We start from the raw sequence: 24,209 nt of genomic DNA, 5'->3' as shown, positions 1-24,209 counted from the left end.
GTTTTTGTAGTTTTTTTTGTCCGTGTTTTTCTCATGTTTTTGTTGCCTTTTAATAACATTTTTGTCACTTTTTTGTTGCTTTTCCAGCACATTTTTGTTTTGTTTTCATCCTCTTTTTCTCGCTATTTTGATGCTTTTCTTTCTAGCTTTTAGATTTGGGTAAAGCTCGGTTGAGGCGGGACTGGTGGCCCTAGAGCCAGTGGCCCTTCTGTGTTCTTCCAGAATGGACATATGGCCAGTCCGCCCCTGTTGTGGTTCCAAAATACTTTGGGAGCTAAACAGTGGTGCAGAGTCTCTTACTCTCTCATCTAATGTCCGATCGAACTCTTGCACGCTACCAAAACTCATCTGGGATGTCTGTGTCTATCCAACTCACTTATAGTATAACATTCCCATACAGGCAGTGTTGGGCAAGTTACTTTGTGTAATCAGTTCAATTCAATTCAATTCAACTTAATTCCTGACTCGTAGTCCATTAAAAATGAAATAAAAGACAAGACAAACAATTAAGATGGCATTTTGAAAAGACAGTCATGTCTTTTGACAGTCATGTCTTTTGTCTCCACAAGTCAGATTGATAACGCGTCGCACTTTTATATTTGTGAGGGACACTATTATTTCATTTTCAGACGTGTTCACTCTGGCATTGACAAACATAAAGTAATATGTTCTATATTCGTAGTTACAGTTTTAATAATGTATGTTTTTATTACATACTTCTGTTTCAAAAATGTGATTGAGTTACACTACTTTGAGTTACTTCTGAGCAGTGTTTGGGGTAATGTATTATAAAAGTAACGAGATACAAAAATAAATGGCTTTTTTCATTAACTAAGGAATATAACATATTACTGAGACAAAATACAGGAATATATTTGTCATTACAATTCCTGTAACTCAAGTTACAAGTGCATTTTAATGTCTGCATGAAAAAATGCCAAACTCCCTCAAATAACATGCAACGTGACAAATGAAGTTGGACTGATGAATTAGATCTGCATTTAATTTACAAAACTTGCTTATAAATGCCCAGGGTGGGCATTAAGCTTTTGCTTTCGGCCCACTCCTTTGAGCAGAAATTCTACTGCTCAAATAAACAATTAAACTAAACTAAACAAAACAAAACACAAGAGAATGGGGGAAAGCGAAGGAAAAAGAAATCTCCTGCACTTTTGGTCGGTGGCATTTTTGCTATTTTCAGTTTACATTTTGCCAAAAGTAACTCAAAGTAGTGTAACTCTGCTACATTTTTGAAACAATAATATGTAATACAACCATATTACATTTTTAAAGCTGTAATCACTAATATAAAATATATTACAATGTTTAAGTAACTTGCCCAACACTGCTTCAACACTGTTACTTTTGGCAAAACACAAAGTGAAAACAGTAAGAATGCCACCGAGCAAAAGTGCAGTAAAGGATTTCCTTTTCCTTTGCTTTCCCCATTCTTTTGTGCTTTGACAACATTAGCTACACACGACTGCAGACCTTTACACACCAACTTCCCACTTTATTTGGTGCTGCATTTTATTTGGGAGCAGTTTGGCATTTTTTTTGTTCATACACTTAAATACGCTTGAATTGTAATTACTAATATATTATTCTGTGTAAGTAATGTGTCATATTCCTTAGTTACTGAAAAAAGTTATATATGTTTTGTAACTCGATACCTTTGTTGCCCCCAACACTGCATATATGCACCTGTTACTCAGCCTGATGCTGAAAGTTCTGTCAGCAGGTAATGTTCGTTATTGATTGACTATTAAAGGAACAGGCCAGTTTTTCCAGACTGAGATATGTTCTTACCTGAGCTTAAAGGAGTTGATATGTACATGTCAGGTCTTTGTGCATGTCCCTGTGGAAGATTGTGGTAGCTTTCAACTTCACCCCGTTTGGAGCCATAGGAATATACTGGGAGAGGCCAAATGCTAACAACATCTTTGGTCGTTTTGCGTGACTGAGCGCACGCACAAAGACCAGACAGGTACGCGTTAACTCCTCTTCGGGCGGCACGGTAGCGCAGCGGTTAGTGCTCTCGCTTCACAGCTAGAAGGTCCGGGTTCGGTTCCCACCAGGGACGGGGCCTTTCTGTGTGGAGTTTGTATGTTCTCCCCGTGTCTGCGTAGGTTTCCTCCGGGTACTCCGGTTTCCCCTACCACTAAAAACATGCACAATAGGCCAGGATGAATGATATGTATGAGTGAATGTATGGTGGTGTCAGAGGGTCCGTTGGCGCAGACGTGTGTAGTCGCGAAAGCGCCTCTGACAGTCTCCCCCAGGGGAAACTGAAGCTACAAATGTAGCTTTCCACCACCGAGAATGGAGTGAATGTACAACCGTCTCATGTAAAGCGCTTTGTGACTATATGTCTGTGAAAGGCGCTATATAAATAAAGATCTTCTTCTTCTTCTTTGGTTTGTAATATTATTGTAGTTCTCATTATTGTGGCTGGGAGCTATTATTCGGGCTTGGTTTGGAACTAGTACTATTGGATGACTGACAGGGTTGCTGCTGACGGATTCATGCTTGTGATACTTGGGCGAGGGTTTCACTGGATCACTCTGGACTTTACTTCTCGTTTGTTGTCCCACTTGTCCGTGTGACAGCTTGACTCGAGAGGCTGGTCCGTGGCTCGCTCAGAGTGGCTGTGATGCCGCTGGTCGCTCTGCAGAGGCAGTGACGTAAGCCGCCAGCCTCTCACTCCCTTCCTGCTGCATCACAACAGCCTCCGCGCATAGCTCCGTACTAGCTCCAGTGACCAAGCGCACTCAGCTAATTCATTCATTAAACACGTCCACTCACTCACTGACGGCGCAAATACTTCACCAGCGACTGCGTCCCAACACGGGGGAGGAGACCGACAGGACTTGGTTGCAGCGCGATCGTCCCGCTCCAGCTGCTGTTGGGATATGGCCAGGCCGGAACAGGTTCTGCTCTTGGAGCCTCAGCACGAACTGAAATTCAGAGGTATGAGCCCGGGAGAGAGGGAGGGCCTGGCTCGGGCTGGAGGAGGGGGGAACTGACTGTCCCAGCGGGGTTAGGAGCGGGGGGCATACCAGTGTTATCATGACTCAGACGTAGGGAAGACTGTGATTCCCGTTGAGAGCCAAAAGCACCCCTTTAAAAGCTAGATACCTCTGCTAAAAGGACGGCAGGTCAAGTGACAGCTAGCTGGCTAGTTAGCTCGCTGGATTAGCTTCCAACGGCTAAGCTAGAGAGAGGGCCAGTTGCAGTCGATACCCGATTTACGTCGCTGCCTGATTTGTGTCAAAGTTAACTCTGCGCATGCGTGAGCCGGTGTTCCACGTTTGATACAGCAACCCGACTTGGACAAACATAGGTCCGTTGTAATTTTCATTAGTTGATTTTATACCAACTTTACATATGAAAAGAGACTTGATAGTTTGCGGAACATTATGACATGTCGAGTTTTGTTGTCCGGAAAATATACAAAACGATGTATGTGCCAGAATTATAACTAAATTAACTCATGTTTATCTAAATGAGGAACAGTCTGGCCCAAATATGGTAGCGACACAAATCTGGCAGTAACACGCGTATTTCTAATGCAGCCACTGCTCACGAAACACTCCCTATCAAGGCATAACCATGTCAAAATTGAAATTCGATTGTACAATATTAAACAACCCTTTGAAATATACAATGAACTACTATATGAAAGCGGTGTTTTTCTGTCTGTGTAGCAGTAGCTGTGGGCTAACATTAGCTCGCTCCCTCATTGGCTGCCTCGCTCTACTGGCCACCCAGCTGTCATGTTAGCGTGACAGCTCACGGCACGCAGAAATGGACAATCTTTGCTCCTTTATCTGTGTTGGTTACAGGTCATCAGTGTTTCCACAACTCTTAACTGACATCAGGGAGGTGCTGGACATTTGACTGCAAGATGTCATGCAGGTGTCGGCCTAATAACGTTACATAAACACACATTGTATTACAGCAACCAACTTAGATTTTTCAATCAAGGCCACGTATAGAGTTCGGGAATGTCCACAGTTACCATGGAGATCCGCCATCTTTGCAGCTGTTAGCATACATTTCCATAGACTAACATTAGCTAAAAACAGTCGAAAAAGTGGAGAAAAAAAACAGTGGAACGACTCCGTTAGCTGCTGAGATACTGCTGGTAAATACATCTAACACACTGTGGTCTCCAAGTGTTTTAATGTGAACAATAACTCCAGTATGTTGACTTTTAAAATCTCCATTAGTTTACAATGGCTGCTAATCCCATAATGCTTAGCGGTATGACGTCACATTCCCGAACTCTATTAAACATTACACCGTGAGAAATTAGTTATATCAGTCTGTGTACCCCAAGTTAATAATGACAACTCTCTCTTAGCAGCACAGGAACCTGATATTAATTGAGGCATTGCATTAAATCTTTACCTTACAAGATGTTTCAGTGGAAAAAAACTACTTTTGTCCTAATGTTTTTGTTTCACAAGCATAGACTCTTAGACCACAGGCTTGATCAGGGGCGCATTGTCACGTTAATATGTTTGCCAGACAGACTTGCTGTGACAAGCTAGAAAATGCATTCCTTCCATTTTCCACATAATAATCACATAATTTGGCTTGAAAATCACAACACTCAGTAGTACAAAGCATAAAGTGAATATCAAGCATTGGCTTAAATGACTTGAATTGAGGAAATGTATCTTGTTTTGAGCGGTTTTCACTCATTTAGACATTTTTCCTGATCGGACCAAGTTTACTTTGCTTGTTTGAGGACATTTCAGACCAGTTCTAGGGTAAATCTCGCTTGAAATAAGAAAGTAAAATTGCCAATGAGATAAGAACAATTTTCTTTCCCCATTGGCAAAGAAAATGACCTGAAATAAGGACGAAATGTATCGAAACGAGTCAGAAACATCTCAGAACAAGTGAAATAATCTGGGACAAATGCCCAAGAACTAGCCAAAACAGCTCAAATTTGGATTATTATGCTCAAATTGAGATGTTTATACTAATCTATTTAGGACAAGTGCAACATGGAATCAAGAAGCAATATCTACCAATGATTGTTTTTATTTCACTATACTTGAAATGCCTTATTGATCTGTGAAAAGACGAGGTGTGTTCATATAAAAATGAAATATTGTGAATTATATAAAAAGCAATTGCCCTTTAAATTGTGCCATTAATAATTCAAATGTATTGCAACACATAAGGGCTTTTGACTTGCGATTCTCAGAGCATCTGTGGAACGTGCGCTTGAAATTATGCACTTCATAACCATTTATAATTCATTAGCTTTTTACATCTAACCATAAAAGTAATCGCGCTGCCTGTCTAAGGCATTAAAACACGACTCATTATTAAGGACAATGATTATACTTAACCTCTCACCTTAATCGAGCACATTTTCTCCAGATCGGCTTTAACGTAATCTAATTGCTTCTGGGCTGCGTTTCTCACTGCGTTTTCATCCCTTTGTGTCTTGTTTTCATAGTTTTTTTTTGTTGCTTTTTTTGTGTGTTTTTGTCAGATTTTCATCATTTTCGGGCGTGTTTTTGGCGCTTCTTTATTGTGTTTTTGTTGGTCTTTTGTGTCTTTTTTGGGTCACTTTTTCATAGTTTTCTTTAGTGTGTTTTCGTCATATTTTCGTCTCATTTTCGTTGCTGTTTTTCCGCTTTGTTCGAGAAGCTTTTAGATTTGGGTCAAACCAAACTGTAGAAAATGTGGTCGGTTCAGGTGGGAGGTAAGATGTTAAAGCCACACCGCGTAGAATTTTACTTTGCTAACTGAAATACTAGCATTTATTTTACGATAGATCATTTCATCATTGGAAAAATACCTCATTAATGCACAAACAAACATGTGTTTTTGCTGTGAGCGGTATCTCTCCTAAGACATGACTGTATCTTTACCGGGAGTGGGTTCGTCTCCAGCTCGTCTCCATGGAGATGTGACTAAAGTCAGCAGAATTTGAGATTAAAACAGGTTAGGTCCTCATCCAAATCCATTCTTTGATTATTCCCTGCAGTAATAGTGTTTTTCTTGTCGAGCTGGTCAATAGGAGCACTGTGGGGGTAATGGGCACTGTGTACCCAGGGCCCAGAGCAGGGTGGGGGCCCTAAAAAGTGCTGCAAAAAGCGTTCTGTATTGTACTTTCTAAGTTTCCTCATAATTGATACTATAAGAATTGAACACAACCGAGCTGAAATACAATGGTTGCTACACAGAATTTTGCACAAACAATAATGATGGATGAATTTAAAAATGTGCCAAATGGTTCAGCCGGCTTCAAATATGGTGCGAGACTAAATGAGGCTGAAGCCCTTGAGCTTTTTTGTTCATGAGCCAACATATAGTATAATATTTCTTTTTTGCAAAATAGCATTTTAATGCCTACTTTAAAGTCACACAATTTTCATTCCCAGCACAAATATCCTCTGTCCCTGGTGCAGTCGTCCTGTTTAATGTGGTCTGCTTATAGTCATTATGCATGCAGAATATTCCACCACCAATTTAAATATCTATATCACTACCGGGATTGAAGGTTATTCAATTTCTGTAACTGAAGCCGATCCAGATGAAATTTCAAGTCAAACATCGAGTACAAGACAAACAAAAACAAAACAATGAACTAAGTATCCAGGACTAATCTAGAGATTTGTTTTTGTTTTGTTTTGTTTTGTATACTTGATTGTCCCCGTAGGGAAATTTGTCCTCTGCATTTAACCCATCCTTCGATGCCACTGGGGCAACCCGTAAGGAGCAGTGTTCGACGGCCGTGCCACACCCGGGGACCCATCTCCATGATGTGGAGCCAGGCTGATGGTCAGAATCACCTGGCTGGAGGATTCACCTATTGCACATGTTTTTAGTGGTAGGGGAAACCGGAGTACCCGGAGGAAACCTACGCAGAGATCGCTGTATCATAAAGTTATAATAGAAAATAAATCAACTGCACTGGTAAACCACTGTTATGTGGTTAAAGAACAAGAAATATGAGGGGGGTCCAAAAAGATAGTTTGTACCTAGGGCCCAGAATTTGGTGCTACGCCCCTGGGAGCATGTTTTGCACTAATGGCAACACTATAGTCCAAAATGTGTCCCTTTTAAAGAAGTTTAAGTTTCTTTACACAAACAGGACATCTGAGCCCAATTTAGTGCTTTCTGTCATTGCAAACAGAAGGAAGTGTCAGTGGCTCTCGACATTCTCTGAAACCTTATCTTTCGCTCGGAGCTCATTCAAAAATAGCTCACTGCCTCGAGTACTATACTACACATCCTACACATGCTGTAGTCTATTATATTGGCAAATTTGGAATAGTAGTAGGAGCCTGAATGAAAGTTGGGCAGTTTGTTTTTTTCAAATTGAAGTAGCAACAGAGCATAAGTGTGACTGACTTTTATTGAGAAACCAACCAGTCAGTCTTTTGCTGTGGTTCTCAACCTGGACTTAGGACTCCCACAGAGGTTGCCAGATAATTCAAAGGGCAATGCAGATTATATGCGAGACATGCAGTATTTCCTACGAAGTTTGAAAAGAAAACAAACCCTGTGTGGGTCGCAAACGCAAGGGTGGTTTTACTGTGACTAAAAATGCAGAGAGCCACTGGTCTGTTGAGTAGAGAAGAGATGGAATGAGATTTCCACACAAGGGTGTACTTTGAAATGATAATATAGTGCTTTAAAAAACACAAAAAGTCAATAATAATCATCTCATAAGTCGTTTACACTTACTTGTGCCCTTTGTTGTGCAGGTCCCTTCTCAGACGTGGTCACCACAAACCTCAAGCTCGCCAACCCCACAGACAGGAATGTGTGCTTTAAGGTGAAGACGACAGCGCCGCGCCGGTACTGTGTGCGGCCAAACAGTGGGATCATTGATGCAGGAACCTCCATCAATGTCTCAGGTACGACTTGGGGTTTTACCGTGAGGCGGTGGATTCATGGTTGAGCGTCCAGCCACAAATACAAAGGCTGCTGTTTGGAAACCCAGCTCCACATCTTTTGTAAAACTGTTCTGTTAAGCAACATTTCATAAAGTTTTGAAGCATTTAAAGTATCCCAAAACACAAAAATCGACTTCCCACTTCATAAATGTAACTGTGAAATACATTTAAAGGAATAGGCCACTGTTTTTACATACTGAGATATGTTCTTACCTTAGCTCAGACGAGTTGGTGCATAACTTTCTGGTCCTTGTGTGCTCAGTCACGCAGATGTGTTTGCCTCTCTGAGCACAGGTATAGCCCCAAACTGAAGTTAAAAGCTACCAAGCTGTTCCACGTTTTTCCTATTTAAATCCAGTCATGTGAGCTTTTACATGATCCAAGTCTAGTTACACAAAATTAAACATGTCGATTTTCTAAGAGGATAAAAGGGGGACTATATTGTGAGGCGTAATAACATAGGAGCAGTAATATCTCACTTTACTGAGCAGATTCCTACGCCTTACATATATAGTACCCCTTTTTATTGGCTTAGAAAATCGACATGTTTGATTTTGTGTAACTAGACTTGGATCGTGTAAAGGCTCACGTAACTGTATTTAAATAGGGAAAACGTGGAACCGCTTGGTAGCTTCTAACTTCACCCCAGTTTGGGGCTATACCTAGGCTGGGAGCGGCTAAATGCTAACAACATCTGCGCGACTGAGCGCATGCACAAAGACCAGACAGTTACGCATCAACTCGTCTAAGCTAGTGTAAGAACATATCTCAGTATGGAAACACGGTGGCCTATTCCTTTAACAACTGTAAAAACATTTGAAAAACAATAACATTTTATAGCTACATAGGTACCCATTCTCCTCGACAAATTTTGCTTACTTTGGTTGGTGTGATGCATTTTGTTACATTTTCTCATGTGTAATGGGACAACACATTGTTGACAGTCGTAGCGTGTCTTTTTAGGCGGCCCCCTTTTTGAAATTGTTGTCCGTGCCGTTCTCGTCCGCTTCCTCGAACTGATCTGACTCTGATCTTGTGTCATCGAGTTTTCATTTGAGTACTGCTCTGGGGCTAGATGAACCGTTTATGTTTTGTTTTTTCCTGAATTTCGTTCAGGGGGGTGGGGCTCTTCCCCCGTTCAGCCTGGCCCCACGTCTGGAGCGTTTTTGTCGGCAGATGCAACACGCGCTCTCAGCGTGCCATGCTGGTGCAGGGCGTTCCCAAGGTCCTAGTGCTCCACCCCTATACCTTTGTTAAGGCGAGACACGGCAGGTGAAAGTATTGATGTTTCACGCGGTGGTCAAAGTGGAGATTTTTATCTATTTTCCTCCCTTTACATCTTAGTTTTCATGTCAGATATAAAAATGACAAAACTCACCCGCATGATGTTTATTTTATGATGTTTTGTCTGCGAGGTGGGGGCAACCCGGAAGTAGCTGCTGCGCCGCGTAGAAAGTCCGTCTTTCCCGCGGGTATTCATTCATAAATATTGACAGATTTTACATCCACGTGTCCTGCTAAGGGGCCCCGTGATGACGCTTTCACCCAAATATGGTATTTTTCCTCCTACGAGACGCTGGAGCGGAAAAGTGGAAGAACGGGCCGAGCATGCGCACTCGCTACAAAACTTCAGGGCTGGTTTTCTCTGAATGAGAGAAGCTGCACTCGGGCAGAGCCTGAGCCCTTATAGCAGCTCCCACAGACTCCAAACTTTCCAGTCTGAGACCTAACAATATTCTGAAGGTTTTTTTCAGTTGGATTTTTTAATATCTAATTCCTAGCCTGATTTATTCAGCTTTGATACCAAAAAAACAGGCGGAATTTGAGTTTTTACAGATTTTTTCACTGATGATTAGTTTATTGAAAAACTAAACAAAATATCCAAAATCCCCTCTGAAAAAATCTTAGTTACTAATATGTCAATAAAATAAAACCATAAATTTTAATCTGGCTCAATTCATTATTTTGATTTTGTTGCGAAAACATAAAATGACCGAAAAAATGCGATACATTTTTTTCTCATACTTATATCTGTAATGTTCAGCAAAAGTTTCAAATTGATATCTCTACATTTATTTTTTTTCCCCTATTCACCTGCAGTGTCTCGCCTTAAGAGTGACGTCACGACTTCCGGGTACTCGCAGATCAATATTTCTGAACCTCAGCGGAGAGTTACTGAACCTACTTATTTCTCAGACTCATTAGCCAAAAATTCTGCACCTACTGCTGAAAACGTTTTTTCTAAAGTCGCTACTTCCGGGGTTAGCGTAGCTGCTGCGCCGTTAGCATTTTTCTCCACTAACCCGGATGCAGCGATTTTGGTAAATATTACTTTTAAAGCAGTAGGTTCAGCGTTTTTGGCTAATGGGCCTGATAAATAAGTATGTTCAGTAACTCTCCGTTGAGTTTCAGAAGTATTGATTGTGGTATTAAAGAGTTTTTTGTAGTTTCTCGCTCAGTTAACAAACGTATAGTCAGAAGCCATTTCAAGTGTACAAGTATAGCAGACCAGTCTAAATGGTGGCAGTCAAAGAGTTGATATAAAAACAATTTCTTTACTATAGCTGCAGTGAACGTCATCCAATCAGCTCCAAATAATCTCCTGCAAGTCCCTCCCCCTTTCCACCCTGGAGAAGTTCCATATTGACAAAACATTAGCAACAACACGTCTGGCGCTCACCAGGTTAATTATAGCCAATCACTTCCTCAAATTACTGCCTATTTAGCTATTTACTAGAGAGGTTTTCTAACACCGTCCTGGGCTCCGGAGTGCGGTTTGAGAGAGACGGGTACAGTGTAGTGTTTCTCCGCTGTGCCACCTTTGCCATTTGCAGCAGGAGACTCGTTTTACAGCCTGCTCTATCTTATGTCAACAGCTCCTGTGAACTGTGTCAGTGGGACCTGCGGTTAGCGGGGCATGACAAATCTGCCCTGTCCACTCTGTTCGGTGCCAACATTTTTCACCCGTATTAGGCTCTAGGCTTTCCCTAATGGAAAACATATAGGATTTGTAGCTTAGCATGGCCTATTATCTGGAGTCTAGACTGGAGTGTTGTTCAGCTTGTAATGGGATGGTAAGAGCTACTATCTCAATTACTGCTATTAGGGGACAGACTGTAGATCATCAGTGCATTCAGTTTGGGAGAATGCAGTACTTCAGCTTTGATTGCACTTGATTTCCTTATTGTTTACACCCGGCTGTGTCGGCTTAAAGGAATAGTCCACCGTTTTTACATACTGAGACATGTTCTTACCTGAGCTTTGACGAGTTCTTTAGGACCTGTCTGATCTTCACCCGTGCCTTCAGTCACGTAAACACAGCGCAGACGGCGTTAGCATTTAGCCTCTCCCTCTCTCCACTATAGCTCCAAAACAGGTCAAGATAGAAGCTACCAAGCTCTTCCACGTTTTCCCTATTTAAATATGGTTACGTGAAGTGTTCCACTACAAAGTATAATTACACAAAATTAAACAATGTGGATTTTCTAAGCGGATAAAAATGGGGAACTATATTGTAAGGTGTAATAATACCAGGAGTAGTTCGAAATCCGCGCAGTAATCTTCACTTTACTGTGCGGATGCCAAACTACTGTTGTAGTGTAACATCGAGTAACCAACCACTGCTCCTCAGCAGAACCCCCTCCCCACTGATGCCACAGACAGCGTGTGGAGGGGGCGTGTCGGAAAGGCTCAGAGGTTCTTAAAGAGACAGAGGCCTATTTCAAGACAATCACTACAGCCATTTTCAGAGAGCAATTTTATACAAGGCAGTTATTTTAATTTACTGCATTTACAGACCAACAGAAGGTTTGGTCATCATTGTAGTGTGATATAGACTGGTGCCATGTGATTGAAAAAAGCAGAATACCCCCTCTTTAAGGTACCCCCTGCTAGGTCCTCGAGTACCCTCAGGGGTCCCTGTACCCCTGGTTGGGAAACACTGCTTTAATTGATCAATTTCTTGTTAATAGCTGGTAGTTACTGTTTAGGCTTTATTTGAACAGCTTTATTCCCCTGAGTTTTTTAGACATTGTTCACTCAGCTATTAGAATTGTATAATTTTAACAATAACCTTTGAATAAAAAATCACTAGAGACCGCAGTCAGTGTGTCAGCAAGTTGACATGTTTTATGTTTACCTCTTAATTTAGCAAAACTATTGTGCGATTATTGGATTGGACGATTATGGATTGAAAAAAACATGATTTTCTTGAAGCCTTGGTCACAATTTTGATGTTTTGTGCACTTGGTAACTCCATGTTGCTTTTTTGTTTCTTCTGAGCGCTTACACTTTGCTATAATTGGTTAAATCCACCTCACTCACCAGGAGCATGATGAAGGCTGACCAAGAGGAGGAGAGCAGCTCACCTCTGTGTTTGTAGAGCTGCATTTAAAGCTAACGTCTGTCGGAGGAGCTCTTTGTGGTTTATAAAAGCACAACATCTGAACTTGGCCTTGCCTTAAGCTGCAGATGAGAAACAAAATATATTAGCAGACCATTCTTCATTTAAAAGTACGTTGCTGGAGGCTAAACTAGCACTAATTTGGGATTGTGGAAATAGCTGAGTCGCTTTATGTTCATTGGAAGCTGAACTTTCGTATTGGATGAATGTCCTGAGAACCAAAGGCAAAAATGTAAACATGAACACCTTTAACATCATGTGAAACGTTTTTGTAATTGTGAATAAATCAAGATGACAATTGCTATCAGTATAAATAATATTGGATTTGATACTATTTTTCCTGCATACAGTCAAAAACTAATGTCCAGAACAAATTGAGCTGCAGTTTAACTCAAATGTTGCCCATTGTGTCCAGTTTAGTTTCAAAATATCCCGTCATTTATAAGCCTTACAAATGAAACAAGATTTATTTGCATTTATGGCAGTAAGATATAGTATTGTGGCATTAAAATTCCACTAAAAAGCATTTAATTTGACTCACTGCCACCTGTACACCCTGCCACAAATACACAAATACTAGAAATGCCACAAATACACAAATATTAGAAAAAAAGATGATTTCTGGACAGAATTTGAGCGTCTGAACTGTGCACATGTTGATTTACTTTGGACCAGCCGTCTACCACTTGATACCTCCAGCCCTATAAAGTGTCGGCGCGGGCTTAGAGGAGAAACGGCGTGTTTTGAAGCGAAAGGCTGCTGTAACTGTATACATCAGCGCTGCCATGACCACGGGAATGTGATGGGACCCTCCGGTGTTGTGCGGAGCCGCGGAAAAACTATGTGGCGCGGCCGTACCAGAAACCCCTATGTCCACAAAAACTGACACGCGGCGCTGAAGGTCTTTCTGACATCTTCACAACATGTTTGCATTTGGAGGAGGGAGCGGCCTGAGGCATGTCCCGTCGTCCCGTCGCAAAGCCGGATATAATGAAAAAGCTCGTTCTTAACTTTGCCGACACATTTCTAGCATCCCAATTGTTCACATTGATGAGTTTTTAAGCATGTTTCACATTATTAAGGGAACTAATCTATCATGTAGTGTAAACATCAACAAACAGATGCACATTTTATATACCGTCTTAAAGCAGTACTAAGTAACTTTTTTGCCTTAATTAATGCTTTTCGTAGTTCCTCTGGGGGTGATACAAGTGTTAATGGGACGATTGGAGGGTCCTTCATCTCCCCCTGGCGTCTCTGGCCAGAAAGCCACACTAAAAACTTCGCTGCCTCCGGGTTGGAGCCACCAATACACACTAATGGAATCATGAAGAAGAAGCTAACAGGCTAACGGCAAAGCTAACTGTGGGCTAGCATCACTTAACTTTTCTTTACAGCCAACTCTGAGTGAAAAAAATGATCTCCAATGTGTAATTGGATGTACAATATCCCTCTCTCCTTATGTCTTTTCTGTCAGCGTAGTATTTACTCTCACGGACAATTAATGAGTAAAAAAACGTAACATGCTACAACACCTGCAGTGGCGCTTGTGGCCTCTAGGGGCATGAGCTACTTCGTTGCTTTTATTAAATGGTTTCTAAAAAGGTGACTGTCCAGTGTCCTCCCATCTTCTTCTATTGCAGTTTGAAATTGTGACAAAGCCCAAAAACGATATCATCAGATGTATACGTTTAGGGCAGTGGTTCTCAACCTGGGGGTCGCGAGACAAATTTGGGGGGTCGCCAGATCATGTAGATAAAATATCCATATTTTTATTGCGTATATTATAATATTTTATTGTCGCATGTGTGTGCTATTTTACCAGAGTTTCAGTATAAGTTCGGAATTTCCTGATTTTTTTTTTTAGCCATTTGTTTTTTTCTTTGTTTTTTAAGAATTATGTAGGCTAATGTTCCGATTTCTCATGGTGTGACCCGGGCGGGGGGTCACGAACCCCTTTAACTGTTATAAAGGGGGTCGCGGCTCAAAAAGGTTGAGAACCACTGGTTTAGGGTATGACACTAGGCCAGTCATAATAATTACTATATCGACTTATCGTTCAATAAATGGCTGTCTTTAGGTTCAATATTTATTGTCAGTGCCCCATTTTTCTAATGTAAAGAAACCCATTCATTCATTCAACCCAAAGAAAGTGTTTGTTGTGAAATGTTTTAATATTAAGTACTTTTTCGAACAAAGCATGACTGTCACTTTTAAGCTTTAGGGTAGGTTAATAATAATACATTTTATTTGTATAGCACTTTTCAAGACACTCAAAGACGCTTTACAGAAAACAAGAATAAAATCACACATAAAATAAAGGTTAGCATTGTAAGGTCTTCAATAATATTGTTTATCTCAATATATCACACTTCAGATTATATTATCGTGACAGGGCCATATGACTAAGGCTGGGTCACCAGGAGGGCTGAAAGCTGTATCGTTATTGTATCGATATCGAGACATTCAAGATCTCAATATCGCAAAAATATATTGTGATCGTATATATCAAGATATGAACATTGAAAATATTAAAATCGAAAAAGCAAGATATAAACAAATATAGATTTAGTTTTCACCTAACCCAAAGTTATATCGTATCGATATCGAGATGTCTGGCATGAATATCGAGATATGAAATTTTGTCCATATCGTTCATCCCTCGTTACCAGTAAAAGATAGTACGGTATCGAGAATAAAAGTTTAGACACTGCTGGTATAAAAAAAAAAAGTATTAAAAGCTGATACCGAAAAAAATACATCTTTAGAGACCTATTTTTGATGCCTATTTGGTCCAGGGACAGCATTAAAGGAAGTTACTTGGTTGTTCACCTCAAATAAATGATACAAATGTAAAAGGAAACGTTCAGGTATCAGTATCGTAAACCAAGTATCGTTAAAGTACCGGCGGTATTGAAAAGATTTTAACGGTGCCCAGCCCTAGTTCTACCCCACTCGTAATATGACAGTGAATATGGCTGGGGCTCTCTAACAGGAATAGCATATTTCTTCATATTTTACTTTTTACAGCAGCGACAAAAATAACCATAAGGATATTGAGAGAATTATTCACTTGCGAATCCTAATTCATCCAGCTATGGCATTTCACTGCACTATTCTTTTAATCTCTTGTCGTAAATCTAAAGCTACGTTGCCTGAGCTACCTGACCAAAAGTCGATTTCAGGATAACATGACCATTTAGTACCAAGGTTAAACACACTCTCCTTATTTGGAGACAGTTTGGCCTCAGCTGAACACCACCCATCCAACATAAACACCGGAGACCTGGGAGTAAACGACTTTGTGCAGCAGTGCCACCCTCGGCCTCAACATCTGAAGCACAATCATGATAAATGATGCATAGTTTAACGTAACATGTGGTTGAAAAGAAAGCAAACAACTCACTCCACTGCAGTAATGGTTTCAAAGTGATGGTGCTAATTGATGCATTTGTTATATTATGTAAGCCCAACTGATTGTAATCTTGGCTGCGAAAGGCAAATACTACAATGAATTACTGTATGGAGAACATTTCCCGCCCAGTCTGACTCCGAAACCCGCCGTGGGAAATGAAATCCCTCTTCATTTGTTGACTCCTTGCAAATGTTTGTTGCAAGGAGTTTAAAAGAATGATATAAACTAAAGCTACGCCACAAAACACATGCATTGAATTTTTTGTGTTGTCTTTAATTTGTAATATTTCATGTTTTGCCTCTGCTGCGCCTTTAAATGCTCTAAAGGTCCTGATACCGACAGCGTTTTCGGGAATTGCCCGTATATTAATTTGTTGTGTTCAAAGCAGCCAGAGGGGGAAAACAAAGAAGAGAAAAAACTTTCTTCCATTTTTCCAACAAATGCTGAATTATGAATCTACTAAATAAATATGCAGAGAAATGGAGAGGAGCAAAGTGGTTCAACTGCCCATAAACACTTAAGAAACAGACAATGCTAACCAGAAACCTAACGTTGGCTTCATGCTATATATATATATGTTAGCAACAAGTGCAATTTTTTGCTTTTAGCGAAAGACAAAACTCCCGATTTTGGCTTGACTTCATTTGTGTGTGATAAATATGTTTGTAGTCCTCCAGAAAACGCCTAAAAAGAGTGAAAAATTGTATGACGCCCCTTGCATGACCGTCTGTACCTATGGGGAATTTGAAAGGGATTTTTACCTCCTGAACCAGAGCGGGTTTTGCGATGGGTGGGACAGTTGAGTTTTACGAAGGACGGGTCTGAATCTTCCAGTTCAGTTTGTCCAGAGGTTATAGTTAGATTTAATTTAAGTGTTTTTATGTGTTCAGGTGACGTGACGTTTAACAATTGTCTTAAAATCCAATTGTTCTGACTGGGGATGGACGTTGCACTCAGTTTAATTCATCGATTAATTAAAATGATTGTCAGTTAACTGTTAACTACCGGCCATTGACAGTGCATTGACTCAGGCCCTGTCCATACGAAGTCAAGCTGAGGACCAAACACAAAGATATTTTATCAATCCAGTGAATCGTCCATACGAGCCCGGCGTTTTGGGAGTTTGTAAACGAACATTTTCCAAACTAGGTCCCAGAGTGGAAAGATCTCAAAACGCCGTTTACGTGACGCCGCTGTTACAACGTCTCTGCAACTTTTACTAAAACAGTGACATCACAGCACCAGAGTGGTGTCTGTGATCCATAATCTACTGACTTTATAATGAGTTTTACTCATGGATCTATGATGGTTTGACTCCGCTCCTCTTTGCTCCACTGCAGGAAGCCACAGGTGACAAGTAGAAAAACAGGAGTCAGTCTGTGTTTTTGGACTGACAGTAAAAGTCACTGACAGGTTTTTCTGTTTAGTCCCGTTACGTCTGAAGAATAAACTCTCCTCCTCGTCTCTTCTGTAGATTGTGAATCCATGAATCAGTTTCATTTTCACTGTTTACATTCCACATAAGTTTACTGCACATTATTATCTGTGTTGGCGTCACAGCGCCTCACACAGGCCTGGAAGATGAATTGTGCCGTTTTCACAGACCTGAGTCGACCCATGTGGACGCACACATTTACTAAGCCGGCTTCATGCTCACAAAGAAAGTTTCTGAAAACATAAGCGTTTTGTCTTCGTGTGGATATATGGACTGTCAATGCTACCGTCTTACTGTCATTGTACAGAACATTTCATATCAACAACATTGTAAACATGTTTAATCATGTAATAATAATCAATAATAATTATGAAACATTGTTAAAAAGTTGAATTATTAACCAAAGCACACATAGGTTTATAAACTTACATAGACATTTCATGCTTATTTGTGATTTATACTGTATTTTCTAAACACACTCTTTAATCCATTAAGCCCATGATGACGACTGATTATCTGATTAATAATGAACATCCCTCTTTCTAACACTTCCTCCAAACTTCGAGATGTCCTTGAACTAAACGCTCGTTACTTATTTCTGTTTCAAATTTGCACAGGAGCCATAAGGAAAACATAAACTTTGGCAACAACTTTGGCAACAACTTTGGCAACAACTTTGGCGCTTTGAAGAAGAGGAAAGCCATTGTCCATCAAAATCAAGACATTTGCAGCTGTATAGATTTATGTTTGAGCATTTGTGTTCCATTTGTGCATTTAGAAATCACTTTACTCAATGAGAAAAATCCTCAGTTTGAGTCCAAAACAACAAGTATCCAGACCCATTGTCCGGACCTTCTTTAGTTTCCTCGTGGACCGGGTGCGTGTTGAGCAACAGTGACCTGGGAGTTGCCTCGTGCTCGTCTCTCCTGCCGCGAGTGTCGGAGCCCGAGATAAAGCGTTGCGTCATATTTTTCTTTTGTGAACCTCAACCTAAAGCAGACAATACATCAAACAATGAATGGGCTGGAAAAATGTAAACATCAAGTGAATTCCTGGGGCGTTACAAGGCTGAAACTGAGCGTAGACGTGTTTTTATAAATCATAATAGAGGGGAGTTTTTTGCTGATGTTTCTCACATGTGACTCAGTGTGTAATGGGCAAAAGAACGGTGACTATTTCTCTATTCCTTTCCCACTGTGACTTTGGGAATGAAACAATAAGCCAATGTGCTCGAAGGGTTTCAAATATTCTCACTTAAAAGTAATTGCCATAGTATTGAACAATCAGCTTTTCCTGGTTCCGGAAATTACTGTCAGATTTAATACTGGAAACTTAAATCGGGCTGTTGGCTAAAATAGGCTTTGTCGATGCTTATTTTTAAACTGTTTTGACTGGCTTTGGGTCGAGGCATTTCATGGTAATTGGTGTATCTCAAAGAAGTTAAACATTTAGCTTTCTTGTTCTCCGATGTTGTCCGCTGGGAGTGAGAGTAGATGGGCGAGCAAATTGGCTCCGACTTAAACAGGACGTTCCCAATCTGTTTTTGATTAGAGATGTTGAACTGGCCTGATTTTGAACAGCCAACTGCGCTCAACGAACATTTAAACGCAACACTTTTGTTTTTTTTGCCCTCATTTTTCATGGGGTGAACTCAAAGACATAAAACTTTTTTTCTATAAACTCCAATAGAGCAGTTCTCCTGTGCCTTTGTGGCATATCAAGATGCTGTTTAGACCACATGAATGTTGCCTTGTAGCGGGTGTACAATGCACCTTTTTTTTTTGTCATATAAGATTTTTAGATGTCGCGTTGCACGATGTGGGGATGGTAAAATCGTGAGCTGCACTCGTCTCCACACTGCGATTGTTCAAAAAGACAATCATAGCTACGATCAAAGTTTTGTCGAAGCATTTTAAGGCTTTAGAAGGCGTGTGTTTAGCTGAGACAAGTGCTGCATGCTAGTGGGTTTTATTGTCATGGAAAATTGCAGAGAAAGTTCAGTAAAATGCGTAGTCGGACCCGCTCAGGCCTGGCCTCTGTTGCCTGTGACTTTGGTGTCCCGATGTGTTGACGGGACACTGACAGAGATACTCTCTGCAACGAGAGGAGGATCACTCTACGACTAGCCTTCCAAAATATCAGACACTGCCTGATGTCGGTCGTAGCCATAGACTGTATTTATAATGGATGTCTTCTGCTCACTCCTCCCCGTTTAACACAATGGCCACGCTCGAGGGGGAAATCATGGCTGATTAACAGACTCCTCCTCCCCAGCTCTGATGAAGAATTTTCCTAAAAAGGACATACGGGCGGGATCTTCACTGTAGACTCGGCCCTTGTGTGACGTGTAGCTCGCGCAGCTCCAACGCTAACAGTCCGACCCTCATTAAATTTGATCAGTTATCTCAGGAGGATTATCTAGCCTAGTCTAGTGTTTAATAAACAGAAACCAGACGTTAAAGTTGTTTTTAATGTGTCTAAAGTCCAATGCTTTTCAATGGGGGACTAGCTGCGATATGGAGGTACTACACCAATGTCGGAGCAATGGCGGCCTCTAGTGTCGTGGGCATAAAGCAGAGCAGCCAGCGGCCATTGGGCGTAGCTCGTCTTCAGTCGTATGACGGTTTTATTTTAAATCGTTGTCTCACTGTACGACCTAAGACCTGCGATTTTCAGCTACAACTTGAGATTTTTCTCACGACTTGTGATCGTACTTCACAGACGGCCAATATTGTGCAGTGTGCACCCGCCATTAGGCTGTCTACAATAAAAGAACATTCTGAAATGTTCAGTTTGCTTTATGGGGAGGCTACGGGGGGTAAGAAGTCAGGATCTGGTTTGACCACCATTTTCTTTACAAAGGGCAACACGTCTAGTGATGGGATTTACGGCTCTTCTAATCAGAATTACTCACTGTGTATCAATACGGATCGGATCAGCCCCTAAGTATCATGATACATATTGGATCGGGACAAAAGTGTATTGTCCCAGCCCTCGTCTCCATGGGATTATTATGTACTAAACCGTGTAGTTTTGCCCTGTAGATATTCTGAAATGCCTGTGAATCTTGTATCAGTGTAGCCGTTCATTTTTCAGCCTTAATCACATTTGCAAAACTCTCCAGAAAAAAACTACATTTTGACAGTCTTCCAAAACTGTGCAGTTCTGTGTACTCCTTCCACTGATCCCGGCATAAGAAAGCGATCATCCCATTGGGCCACAAATCACAGCTACGGCTATAAAATAGGGTTGATGTCATTGGAATAACTTCAGAAGGTGCCGAGTTCAAGTGCTATTCCATGCGCGCACCTGCTTTCTGTTAGGACGATACGTTAACGTGAAGATGAAAAACAAGAGCGATCTGGACGCCGGAGCTGTTGGAGAGATTACCCCCCAGAGGCAACGGCGCATTCGTCACTGTGTCTCCGTCATGGCAACACACGCGTGGAAATGAATCGGACCGACAGACTCTTTTTCCGACAGAAAGAGAAAGGAGTCTACAGCTGGACACCTTTGTATCGATGGTGAATGTCCTATAGTCAGTGTAGCTTAGAGCCGTTATAGTACAGTTACGGAAAGGCTAATATTTTAAGGCAAATATTTTAATCATGATGCTCTTCTGAAAACAAATCGGGAGCAAAACTAATACGCGGACATCTCATATAGATTGCATTATAGATACAGCTACGTTTTAGTCCGTTATTTCATGGATAATAATTGATAGTTTTTTTAATCTACAAGGGAAACAGTTGCTGCTGCTCCTTTGAATATCTTTGAGTATCACAGGTTGATCTTACATTTTGAATAAAGTTGCTGTTAATAAAATATGAGCTTTCCATTTCTATTGAAAACGGTTAAGGCACTATTCATTATTTTCAGACCTACATAAAATGATCCCTCCTCTTAAAGGGGCATGAGTTTGAGTTTTCAAAAAAAATGGGTCGATCTCAGTCAGATGAAGGCTATGGTGATGCTGCGATATATTGTGGCTTCTCGTGATACGGATATTGCATCAGCTAATGTCGCGATACGATATTCTTCGCGATATATTGTGCAGCCCTAAATCTTCTCCAATGGCTCCTCCTGAAGTCTTATGTATCCAGGACATGCTTTCCTCACTTCGATCTCTTGCTAAGCTTAATATTTTAATCACAAAGTAAAAACACTCGCCAAAATTCTCTACAGCCACACAAGCTTTTTCTCTTTACTGTAACAGATGCGCATCGAAGGAGAGTAAGAGGAGACTGTGTCAAAACCAGAAGTGGATTCTTTACTCTCATTGTTTACTGACACTTTCTTTCCTCTCTTTTTCCCTCCAGTTATGCTACAGCCGTTTGACTATGACCCCAATGAGAAGAGCAAACACAAGTTCATGGTGCAGTCCATGCTAGCGCCTCCGGACATGACCGACATGGAGGGCGTGGTGAGTAGTTTCCCAAAACCTCCACCGATGCTGCCGCAGAAAATCAACAAAAACGCAAGGAGCCGTCCCACCAGTTTGTGCGGCTTAGGCCAGAAACGGTTTTACTCCCAATTTATGAGGACACAACAGGCCAAGCAAAGCGTTGGTTAGCAGAGACCCAAAGTGAACCTCAGTGGTGGAGCTCGCAGCCCGCAGTTACATCAGAGGCTGGGAAAAGTGTCGAGAGGGAAAGAGGTGTCAGTGTTTCGTCACTGTTGCTGTATAATCTATTTAGAGTCAGAAAGTCCTCAGTTTTTAAGGATCTGCACTTTACTTGAGTGGGATTTAGGTTGAGAAATTCTTACTTTACTCCACTACATTTGAAATATAAAGTAAAAAGGTAAATGTTTTTCATCTCGTTTAAAGGCCTTTTGGTGCACACTCCGTTCTTCCATACTGATATACGTTCTTACCCGAGCTTAGACGAGTTCATACGTACCTGTCTGGTCTTTGTGCGTGCCCATGGGGGAGCGAGGTAGCTTCCCAACTTCACCCCCGTTTGGAGCTATAGGAATACATGACAGAGCGCACGCACAAAGACCAGACAGTACCAGACACCAACTTGTCTAAGCTCAGGTAAGAACATATCTCGGTATGGGAAAAACGGTGAACTATTCCTTTAAGCTGCTGACAGGAAGTGGCATAGAAGAAGGTAGCGATATAGCAGTTTGATTCATATCTATGTCACTTCTTGTTGGTGTTCAATAAGGAAGTGAAACTGTAGCAAAATCTTAAATATAATTGTGTTAACTATGTTTTAGCAGAAATTGTGTCAGCTCAATTGTGAAAGTCCAGACCCTTGTACGAAAAGCAATGAGTACGACAGTATGGTAAAACCAGGCTAGTCATATGCACTTTGAAAGCACATTTTGTTGTGTCCTCCTTTTGTATTCACCTTATTCTGACCTGCCCACTTTTGCCACTTTTTGCTTTGTCCGTTGTACAGACAATTCCGGTCGAGCGCGAAGCCCATTCATTTAAACAGAGAACAAGGGGAAATATTCTCCGCTCAAATCTGATATTTAGTAGATTGATTTGTGTAAAATTGCCAATGTTCATTTGCACCGATAAGTCAACACTGCACTATTTTTCAGCGCGGCGGAAATAAACGGCTTTGTTTTCGTGTAGTGACTGATTTAATGTGGACTTCTCCAGTCTCATGTTAACAGATAGGAGAAAAGGGGCGGGCACAATTAATGGCGGCGCCCACGCGAGCCTCCGGAATAAGGTGAATATTGTAAACTCAGACATTTGTGGTGAACACTTTCATCTTATCTAATTACAAAGCATTTGCATCAATTTCATGAACGCTCAGGTTAGTTTTACAGCATTTCTGTGAAAGTGACCCTGAAAAGTGACCCTGTTAGAAAAGTTGGGAATGAGTCTGGACTAGAGGCCGATATTTGGGGATTTCACAATATCGGCTATCAGCCAATCTTAGGCCAATAAAATATCTCCGGGACCGAAAGTGATGGAGACTTCTCATTTCTCATTGCATTGGAAAGAGCGAAGTCAGGCCTTTAAAACAAGTCCCCCCCACAACCTCCAAAGCCTCAGGGCAGGGGTGGCGAACACGCGGCTCTTGAGCCACATGCGGCTCTTGGCCAATCAGAGTGCGGCTCTTTGCATGACTGGATAATAAAATGCTGCTCTTTACAAGAGTATTGGTACATATTTCCCATAAACTGTAAAACAGTCTTTAAGAATCTTGACCAAAAATCCAACCATCGTCCTACAGACCCGGTTTCCATCTCTACACATGAATGAGAGCCCGCATCATCCTCGTTTTCGAGGCGGCGTGAAAAGATCGTGGATCTGGGATCAGCTTCTGTGCTTTTCAGATTTCTGATCAGCCTACTCTTTAGTTGATGAAATTTGGCCTCATATTCACAGAAAAAGATCAAAATTAGGAAATGGAAAAAAGCAGAGCTCTAACGAAGCATATGATGCGAAGCGCGACATCACGTATCGCGGAAATACACAAAGTCATTGACTTTTGTTCCACATGTGACAGTAACTGTAACAAATACAACTTAAAACAGAACCTCAGACGTCCAGAGGCTCCTGATTAAAGTTTATGAACTTTGTGCAGCCTAGAGTGCCTTCTCTCTGAACAGTCCAGTCAGGACCGAGCTGCAGGCACTGAGCGCACAGGCCAGGGGCGAATCAGAGGAGGGGGCTCAGTGGGCAGGGCCCCCCATACAAACACACCCCAGCATTAAAAAAAAAAAAAATCTAATTCTGTCCCAGTCAGAACAGAACAAAATGTCAGTTTATTTAATATATATTTATTTCAATCTTGGTTAGGAGTAAAACCAACAGTCACATTATATTTAATCACAATAAAGTACCGCCCCTGGATCTCGCAAATGGTCGCTGCCTTTGTGGCTCTTCACAGGATCAAGGTTGAAAATTTCGGCTCTTGGTCTCTGACTAATTAGCCACCCCTGCCTCAGGGGAACAGAGAAAGATCGTGATCAAAATTGGTCATCTACGAGTTTGACTAAAACTAAAACGTGCTGCATGTCATTTTGAAACACAGAACCTGGAGAATTCAATCGCTA

At 41.2% G+C, this 24,209-nt stretch overlaps 1 protein-coding gene across 1 annotated transcript in view; it reads left to right on the top strand.

The window, feature by feature from the left end:
- Positions 1-2,692: 2,692 nt before the first annotated feature.
- vapb (VAMP (vesicle-associated membrane protein)-associated protein B and C) overlaps positions 2,693-24,209 on the top strand; it is a 34,510-nt gene continuing 12,993 nt past the window's right edge. The window contains exons 1-3 of the mRNA XM_079579344.1: positions 2,693-2,970; positions 7,740-7,892; positions 21,503-21,606. Coding sequence (XP_079435470.1) covers positions 2,913-2,970; positions 7,740-7,892; positions 21,503-21,606 — 315 coding nt within the window. The 5' untranslated portion in view covers positions 2,693-2,912. The remainder of the gene's footprint in view (positions 2,971-7,739; positions 7,893-21,502; positions 21,607-24,209) is intronic.

The sequence above is a fragment of the Gobius niger genome (genome assembly GCF_951799975.1).
Source record: "Gobius niger genome assembly, chromosome: 20".
NCBI classification, from domain to species: Eukaryota; Metazoa; Chordata; class Actinopteri; order Gobiiformes; family Gobiidae; genus Gobius; species Gobius niger.
Note: the sequence above shows the minus strand (reverse complement) of the source record. Positions and strands in the feature narration are given on the sequence as shown.